The 9,929-nt window shown below is 36.8% G+C and overlaps 1 protein-coding gene across 2 annotated transcripts in view; it reads left to right on the plus strand.

The window, feature by feature from the left end:
• INTS6 (integrator complex subunit 6) overlaps positions 1 to 8,412 on the plus strand; it is a 41,886-nt gene extending 33,474 nt beyond the window's left edge. Inside the window, exons 13-19 of one of the 2 annotated variants that reach the window (XM_032679087.1) lie at positions 512 to 727; positions 836 to 962; positions 2,209 to 2,351; positions 2,989 to 3,223; positions 3,934 to 4,305; positions 4,749 to 4,842; positions 7,821 to 8,400. In XM_032679087.1, the coding sequence (XP_032534978.1) occupies positions 512 to 727; positions 836 to 962; positions 2,209 to 2,351; positions 2,989 to 3,223; positions 3,934 to 4,305; positions 4,749 to 4,842; positions 7,821 to 7,914 (1,281 nt within the window). In that variant the 3' untranslated portion in view covers positions 7,915 to 8,400. Of the gene's footprint in view, positions 1 to 511; positions 728 to 835; positions 963 to 2,208; positions 2,352 to 2,988; positions 3,224 to 3,933; positions 4,306 to 4,748; positions 4,843 to 7,820 lie in introns of both variants that reach the window. The other variant, XM_032679088.1, reaches the window with a different exon arrangement.
• Positions 8,413 to 9,929: the final 1,517 nt, after the last annotated feature.

A 9,929-nucleotide genomic window follows, 5' to 3' on the forward strand; every position in this document is an offset into this window, starting at 1 on the left:
TCTGTCTAGCCAAACAGAATCAGGTATTATAATATATTTCATTTTTAATAATGTTATGATTATTTGTATTAAGCTTCTAAAAAGTTGATACCATTGGGTGACTGATCACAACTATAGTTGCAGGAGAATCAGTCTTGTGAGAGACTGTTTTCTACAATAACAGCTGAACCCTATATGAGTACAGGTAGATTTTCAGAGAATTACTAGTCAAATTATGGCATTTTATGAAAATAAAAGCATTGCATGCATATTGGTGCTTAGATACCATAATGGGCAGCAGAGGAGAAATATGCAGAAGACCTAGGCACAAACTGTTCACTATATTTAGAATTGTAGTAAGCATTAAGTGGTTATGTATTAAGTACTCCTTAAGCACTCATCCTGGTTATGGTCATCATAGTGTGTTAGCACGTTGTTGAATCTTGTAGGTAGGAATTTAAAATGAATAAGTCTGACTAATCCTTTTAAGAGCATATTGTCAATTTTATTTATTTATTTATTTCAAATTAAGGCCAAAATAGAGTCCGATAGAGTCATTGGCTCTGTAGGCAAAAAGGTAGCGCAAGAGACTGGAATTAAGGTCAGAAGCAGATCACACAACCTGTCTATGGCACATAGGAACGATTTTCAACATCTGCTACAGGGGATTACTGGGGAAATTCCTCATAGACCTCTAGACCTCAATATGAAGGAGTATGCTGGGTTCCAAATAGCTTTGCTGAATAAGGTAAGCACCACTGTGTGTAATGTTGTTATTTTCAATATACTTCCATTGAAATGCTAGATATTGTTTTTTACATGGCATTAATTGGGACTTCATTTACTGGAACCATAGGATTTGAAACCTCAGACTTTTAGAAATGCTTATGACATACCCAGAAGAAATCTTTTGGATCAGTTAACACGAATGAGATCTAATTTACTGAAGAGTACTCGCAAGTTCCTGAAAGGACAAGATGAAGGTTAGATAACAGTTTGTTTTGTCTACCTGTGATATGATTATTACTTAAAAACAAGGTAACAAATAGTGTAGTTCTTTAAAACTTGGATGTCTCTTGCCATTAAACTGCATGGTTTGTTAGATAGTTTTCCCTTAGATAGCTCATTGGAGGAAAAATGGTGAGGATAGAGAAGACTGCACACTCACTGCTCTGTCCTTCAATCCATATGAGGAAACCTGGGCTTTTACAGACAGTTCTTTTTTCACTTTTTTTTTCTTACTTTCATGGATGTATCGGATGAAAAAAAAAATCACAGCAGTTCTGAATGTTATGATCTCTCTCCATAGAAGTGGACTGTGAGCAGTGGAAAAGTAAGCTAGCTCACTGGTTGTTGCCAGCGTGATTCTTTTGCCTGTTAGGCCAACAACAGATAGTTCAGTAGTCTGCTAATTTATTTCTTTACCTTTTTCCTGTGTCTTCTGGCACTGCTTTATGGCATCTAACAGAAGGTCAAAAAAGTGGAGAAGATGAGAAGGGTAATGCAAATGAACACATATGTTATATTAGTCCTGCCACTGCTTAGGTCAGATTAACGTCTGTGCATTTCACATTACAGTATCACTTTGTCAGAGTAGTTCTTTGAGGAGGGGTTTAAACTACATAAAAACTCAATTTAGGGCTTTTTTCTGCTAGTTCTTCTGATGCATGTTTTTCTGGATCAAGCCTTGGCAAATCTAAAGCCATAACAAGTTTAGAATTGGGTTGTATGGATTTTTAAGAATTTGCTGACTACAGTGGTCAGAAATCACCCTTGCTTTGGTAAAATGCTAGTCTTAACAATTAAATTTTGGTTAGCTAAAACTGGGCAGTTATGTCAAAGCTGTGTACAGCATGGCATGACTACTTTGCATTAATGTCTTTTGTATTATTGTTTTAGTTCTGATTTGTTCCCAGTCTGTTTTTTCACCCATCAACCTGTTGAAAAGTTACAGGACACATGGGAAAACTAACATCCATGCCTGACAACTATTGCTTATCTCCTGTCATAATAATAAATCCACAAGACATATACTGATTCATTTAAGCAAGTCTTCTGCAGTGAAAACAGTGTTATAAATATCAGTTAGGCAAGAGAAATGGTGTTTTGCACACCTGTTCTGTTAATGCATTTGATGAAAGTATGAAGACTGAGGTGTAAAGTGGGTATAGACTGAATTCTCATAAGGCGAGCAGTGGTGTATATTAATAAACTTTTCTGTTATGATAGATCAAGTTCACAGCATACCTATAGCACAAATGGGAAACTACCAGGAGTATCTAAAACAAATACCTTCTCCACTCCGAGAACTTGATCCTGATCAACCACGAAGGCTTCATACATTTGGCAATCCATTCAAATTGGACAAAAAGGTGACTTTTCTGTAAAGCTTTTTAAAAAATGTGTGATTGTGTGTACTGCCACTTACATTGCTCTTCTTGAGTAGTCTGTTGGATAAACTCTTTCAAATATTTTTAAAAGCACTCCTTACAAGAAAGCATTTCAGATGTTTTTCCATCAGTAGTATTGTATAGAGGGCAGTCTTTATTGAAAAACCAGTGTTATGCCTCTAAATTATATTATAAATGAAATACATTTGTCTCTGTAGTATAGCTAATATTTAATCATGTTTTATTTACCAAGCTTCCACCAGGAAAAGCTTCCCATAACTTCAGGAATCTGGACTGTTCCTTCTGTCCAAATCTTTCTTAGAATTGACCAAACTGCCAGTATAGTTTAGAGCCTTTGTATTAAATGTGAGTCGCTTTGGAGTTACTGAAAAGGAAGTTTGGCCCACTCTGTCTTACTTGGCAGACTGTTGGATAAGGACCTTAAGCACATTGATTTAGTCTTGGAAGGATTTGGTTGACACTTTATAATTCCAAACATAATGGCATGTTGTATGTAGCTACCTTATACATACTAAACATTATTGTAATATCAAAGCATTAATTGTACTTTGTAGTTTTGGTGTAAAGTTTAAGAATTCTTCCTGTTAATTAATTACAGGGAATGATGATAGATGAAGCAGATGAATTTGTATCAGGACCTCAGAATAAACATAAAAGACCTGGAGAACCAAATATGCAGGGGATTCCAAAAAGACGACGCTGTATGTCCCCCCTGCTCAGAGGCCGACCACAAACTCCTCCGGTTGTGAATAACCACATTGGAGGAAAAGGGCCACCAACACCAATTGCACAAGCACAGCCTGACCTTGTTAAACCTATTGCTATTCACAAAAGTAAGTGAATCTTCAACTTCAGAGTTTTCTGTTTAATTTATGCAAAAACACTTGTTTGTGTAAAAATACTGCTGGTGATTTATCAGGGCAGTTCTATACCTCGTTTTTGAAAATGAAGTATTTAAGTGTGCATCTGGGGTTAATTACAGAAAGAGTTCATACAGTCCTTCAGACAGAAGTCTCTTTTGTATGAATTCCAGGTATAAACAATATATTTCCTGTACTAAATGGAGAGACAATGTAAACAGGGAGAAGGTGTTGCTCCTTTGCCTGGAAGTTCACATTCACAAGTATCACAACATGAAGTTATTTTGAATTTTCTTCTAATGCAGTGAAATCACTTCCCTTATTGTGGAGTTGAGCTGCTGTTTAACAGTCTTGCTTGCTTGCAGTACTAATATAAGCTTGTTCAGTTTGATTTAATAGGAAAAAACACCATGTCATAAAAGTACGTCTTACAGGTGGTTTTTGTTGGTAGTTCGTAATTTCCTTTTTTATTTTTATTTTAAAAGCCATTAATTGCCAGAAGATGTAGTGATGGACTCAATGTTATAATCCACAAACAGGTTTTCTTATGCCTGGTGTGTACAGTAGACTGACTATACAAGCTGGAGCATAATTTTAAAAGAGTCCAATACTGACCTGACTCACTGACTTCTATCAGATGATGAAGAATGTAAAACTGGCAAGTGTAATCTTTGTTTTTTCAGCATCAGAAACAAATAATGAAGTTGCAGTTGATGATGTCATTGAGAATCATGTTACAGGCCCACTTTCATCAGATGTTTTCCCAAATTCTGCGGATTCGGAGTTTTCACTGTCTTCTTCGCCATTCAATTCTTTGGATCGACCAACAGCTCATACAGACGATGTGGTCCGTGAGCATTTAGGGAATAATTTGAATGTTGATGGGTTTTTGGAGAATCATGAGGAATCAGGTAGTAAAGAACAAAGTACTGAAGAGAACTTGCCAATGTCTTCGCCCAGCAAAGGGAAAAAACCAGTTCATTGCAGAAGTTCCAGAGAGATCAATATAGACCTAAGAGCACAAATTATGAAAGAGATCCGAAAACCAGGAAGGAGTAAGTATACCAGATATCTTTCAGATGATTGACATGAGGATTAAACGAAGAATTCATATTAGATTACCATTTTAGAAATGTACTGAACTATAAGACTGAAGCAAAATACATTTAAAGCTGAAAAGGTTTGTTTTAAAATCTCTGCCAAAAACTTCCTGTATGAGTGATTAAAATATTGCTATACCTATCAATGTTCATGAAAGCTGTGGTTTTTGTATCATCAGTATTAGACTTAACTTGTTAGGTGTTCCAGTAATACCCTGAACTGCAATAATCTGTGTTTATTGTTTCATGTTAGTTTTCATTAAACTGTGGTTGATAGGAGATACAGCCTGAAAGCTTACAGAAACTCAAAGTTTGTTGTATTTCACTCAGATCTATTCAACAGATATCTGTATAGGCATTTTTAAATAACTGATTTCTCTCTTTTCTTTACCTCTAAGAATATGAAAGAATCTTCTTTTTACTGAAACATGTACAAGGAAGCTTACAAACCCGATTGATATTTTTACAAAATGTTATTAAAGAAGCTTCAAGGTAGGTAACTGAATTGTATTAATCTTATGAACTGCACCATGTAGTACTATACATAACTGCTTGACAACCATGCAGTTACTTGTTTGGAAACAATGCACTGCAAGTAAGTAATTCCCTATGAAAAAACAGAAATGCTTAAGCTTCTTGAGGTGTTGTTTGCACAAGCTTACCTTTTCCCCTCAGATTTTGTCTTAAAAATTTAGCAACTGTAACTGTCAAGTCACTGTAAACGTAGATGGACAATGGGATAGAAAGAGTAGGTAACTTTAAAAAAATCATTCAGATTTCAAAGTTCAGGTGTGAGTATACTGCTAATTTGAAAATCTGATGGAGTTGCATATTACTGTGAGTTGGGCTTTCAGAAACAGTTGAAATTAATTATTCTGCATCAGCTCAAAATCTTGTCTTAAAAATAGTCTTGACATCCAGGTATGCTCTGTAAACATGTGTCTACTCTTTAGACATTTAATTCCGGTATTATAGTCCTGTCTGAGACTTTGGAAATGGAGGTAGCTTTTCACTGGAGAAGAGACTTCCTGAGGATTTAAACCCTGTGTTGTTGATCCAGGTAGAAAGTGTTCCTTACAGTATCCTGTAGCTAGACTGTCCAAATTTAACCTTCTGCATATTAACTAAGAGGAAAGAAATGAAAAACATATTAGAACCAATAATGTTTGAGTTGCAGGGAACTAGTAATTCCAGCAGATTGCTTGGATCATAAATATAGGTAACTTTAAAGCTTACTTCCAAAACCTCAAAGAATAGTTGCTTTTTCTTCCTCTGTTCTATTTTTGTAGCAGGCAGCTTTTTTCCTGTGGTATTACTGAACAAATTTTATGATCAAAAGACAAAGTAATTTTTGGATAAAACCATGCTAACAGTTTAAGGTGCACTGGATGTTGGACATTTGTACAGATCCTCTAGCCTTTATTGTCAGTTTGGCAAGGCATGTAAATTTATATAGATCATACTCTTTCTATAGCAACGATTACTTTATTGTGCTTTTGTCTGGTTGATATGTTGCCTGTCAGAGTTGTTGCATAGCTTGCAGGTTAAACATGCTTCCTCACTGTCATGGCACATCAAAAAATAGTGTTGCTCTTGGAGTTTGTGGCAGCCTTTAGTGGGGTTAGAATATTTGAGTCTGTAAAATTAGACTCTTAAGATCACCTGTAACTCATTTTTTTTCTACACAATCTCTTTGTTACACCTATCTTGAGTTGACACTTTTCCTGCAACCTCTGGTAGTGATTGAGTGTTGCTGTTGAATGCATCAGAATTAAATCCTGTCTGCTACCATAACCTACAGTTTTCTGTATCTACTGGTGGAAAAGGCTGGCTTTTCTTTGTTTCTGGTTGTTGTTGTTTGTTTCTGATTGTTGTTAACTTCAGTTTTTATTGATTTGAGTGTAGGAACAGCTTGATCTCCCTCCTCCTCTTCTCTTGTTGGTTATATTTTTATAGTGTGATCATTTTATCCACCTGGATAACACTGCCTACAAACCCTGTTCACTTCTCTGCCTCCTTCCTTATCCAGGCAAGCTATCACATTTAACCCAGGTTTCCTGCTCCCTGCAGGAAACATCTCTAGGCCTTCCAGAGCTGTCAACCTAGTTTTGTTTTGTTAACTGATAGCTGACTTTACAATGCCATGGAATGGAATTTAAATTTGGGATGACTACTTTCTGTTCCCTGCTCCAAGAAGCTCTGTCTCTGAATACAGGCTAGGGAAAGCTGTGGATCACTTCAGCAACAAAATGTGTTTATAAAGAGCCCCATTCAGTTTTGGAGGTTAGTCCTCTATAGTTGTAAAGGGAGAGGAAGATTTGTAAAACAGTCTCCAGCTTTCAGCTTCCTTTGGAAACTGACTGGCCCACAGTTCCTCTTTTGGCAGCAGAAAATCTATCACTTTTGAGAGGCAATGAGGAAAAATGGGGGGGAAGCAGTACTTAAATGTGATATGTCTGTGGGATACTGAGGACAACTAAGAAAGATGGGTAAGAGGCCAGAGCATGGGTATTCACTGACATAGCGGTTGGGAATGGGAGCTTGTTTTCCCCATAGTCAAGCTGGGATTGTGGAGATTCCTGTGGTAGGGAAATTAAGGCAGATACCATGTCTCTGTGAGCCAACGACATGGACCAGGATGCCTGACTGGAACCTAGAGGCTTTTGCTGGGCTTTAGCGAGGCCAGAGAACTGAACTTGGTGTATAGTTCAGAATGTTTTCATTGCTGCCTATCTGTGAGCACACATGTGGCTACCAAAGCACTGGTCAGAAGTGGCTTTTCAGTCACTTCCCCTTGTGACACTTCTTCTGCACCTATCTGGAAACAGCAAGGAGTTTTACTCGTTGAGGCAGGGGGTGTAAGCAAAGGTGACAGAATGACCTACTGTTTAGATTTATTCAATCTATACAGAATAGAACTGCAGAGACTCCAGATGTATGGATTATGCCTGTATTTTTCTTTAATTTCTTTCTCAAAATCTAATTTGTATTTTTATCAGGAAATCTGCTCTGCATTGTGCAATGGCTGTTCCTTCACCAGTACCAACTTCACTAACCTTCTGTGAATGAAAGCACCATGAAGGCATGCAAATAATTCCTAAAAGCTTTTGCCAGCTTTAGAGTTACAGTTCTTTTGACAGATATTTTACTTCTGTATTTCAGAACTACTTCTAGAAAAAGCAAACGCTTAATTCGCTTTTACCTGGATTTATGAGGGCTGAGTGATGTTCAGCAATATGCTAGAGTAGACTGTAGTAAACATAGTTTTGTACTCCATTAAATGGAAAAGCAAGTTAGCAGTTAACCAGAATGTTAGGAGAACAGTGTATATACATATGAGATATGTGTAGTCTCACCATATGCTGGTCCTAAGGTAATAACTGAACCTTCCAGAGTTCAGGAGAAGTTTTCTGAATGATGTTTCATGTATTACTGTGTGCATCCATTATCATGTTTTCTTTTAAATACAGGTTTAAAAAACGGATGCTAATAGAACAGCTTGAGAGTTTTCTGGAAGAAATCCATCGCAGATCCAATCAGGTCAACCATATCAACAGCAGCTAAGAAACTGCACACAAGAGAAAGCCACAGCAGGGCACTGCTGTCCTTAATTGCATTCATTTTTGACATGCACTCTTATCTCCAAGTTCCTGTACCTGAAAGAATGAGCTGCTCTATAAAATGATGAGAAGAGTATCCATCATCTTTCTTTTTTTTTCTTCACTTCTGTTATTTTTGTAATGTGAAAAATACTACGAAAACACTTTTATTTAACTAAATGGAGAACTTCTTGCTTGTCATGGACATAAGTGTCACTTTCCCTCAGGTTCTATTTTTCTTAATCCAACCTTCAAAACTATCACCTCTTAAGGTTGAACTTTGCCAAAAAGTTGCTTTGTAATTTTCAAAAAAAAAAAGCACATACATTAAGCAAGGTAATGTTTTGTATATACAGTTATTTTGGATATATTATTGTAAGTTGTATAAATGTATTTTGAAAAATATTTAAGAAAAGCACTTTTGTTATTCCATCAATAAAATCTCTATTTTAATCTTTGTGTAGGTTTGAGTACAGTTTTTGTTGGAGTGATTAATTTTACCTTCCCTTTTCAGAGCTTATATATTCTAGTACCAGTGTTTAAAGAATTAAGCATTTTGTGTTACTGGGTATTCCATTAATCAGAGAATGGGTGAAAGAAAGCTAATGCTGATTTGCAGCTACAGTAGGATGATATCTTGGCCCTTCACTGTTTGGTGATGTTCTGTATGCACATTTGCAGCAATGACAAACCCCTCAGTTCTACTGAGAGAGTGGGGTAAAGCAGGAGTCAGCAGGCTGCACAGGGTTTTTCTGTGTCAGAAGTTTTTATGTGTTTACAAGTGCAGGAATAGCCAGAAGGTGCTGCTGCTTGGACACAAAATATCACCGATTGCTTTACTGGCCTTGTCTTTCATCTGTGCTAGATGTGCCCTGAATTTCTAGAAAGCTTTGTTTGATTCAGTGGGAGCTAAACCTCTCTGCTTTTCATAGGAGTCAGTGGTTTGCAGTCTTCACCCAGAATATCTGGGCCTTGGGTTCTGGTGCTTGTACTGTGAGTCGCTGAACACTTGCTGTATCCCAGCTTTCGTCAGGATGCTGAAAAAACTCACATTTTCTAGATGATTTTAGCTTCATTCAGTGTTCTTTGGGAATGTCCATTCTATGTTGCATACACTTCAAAGGTAGTAAAAGTAGTATGGCTACTTTTTTTGGCAAAAATATTTGTTTGGTCACTGACTGAGTGGGTATTTCTGCTTCCTATCTGCTCTGTCTGGAATAGGCTGCCCAGGGAAGTGGTGAAATGACCATCCCTGGGAGGGTTCAAAAAGTATGTTTATGTGGTGCTTAGAGACTTGGTTTAGTGGTGGATTTGGCAGTGCTGGGCTAATGACTGGACTTAATCTTAGACACCTTTTCCAACCTTGATGATTCTATGATTCTGTGCCAGTTTTGAAACAGTCTTTCAACTATATTTTCTTTTCACAGCATCATGCTGTTTGCTCGATACTTTACTATCTCAGCTGGATTGTATCTATCTGGGGTCAGACTGAATTTCAATTTTATTCCTGAGCTTTTGACTTCAGGACAGGGAAATGAAATTGTGCTTGAAAAATAACATCACAAAACTTTCTTGTAGGATGCTTTCATTCAGATGACCTACATACTCAGCAACAGTCAAGCTTTTAGCCGTGATGAAGTTAAGTAGAAGCTGTTGTCCTGTACTGTTAAATATTTAGGGGGCAAAATTTGTTCATTTTTTTCTCAAATGTTTATATGCTTTCTGTCTTTGCTGTAGTTGTAGTGCTCATGATTCCTAGACAGCTATAAGTTTCCAACAGTATGTACAATGTAATAAAGTAGTGGAGGGCTTACTCTCATTTTTTCTTGCAAAAGTGTTACTGCTTAAAGCAGTGTTTTAATAAATACGTATAATGTAGCCTTTAATTTCTTTGGAGGAAAGCTCACCATAGGAGGAACAGAAGACAGTTTATTTGTTTAGTGCTTATTATGAAGGATTTGTAACTCTTCCTATAAAGAG

Source organism: Chiroxiphia lanceolata, chromosome 2 (genome assembly GCF_009829145.1).
Source record: "Chiroxiphia lanceolata isolate bChiLan1 chromosome 2, bChiLan1.pri, whole genome shotgun sequence".
NCBI lineage: Eukaryota > Metazoa > Chordata > Aves > Passeriformes > Pipridae > Chiroxiphia > Chiroxiphia lanceolata.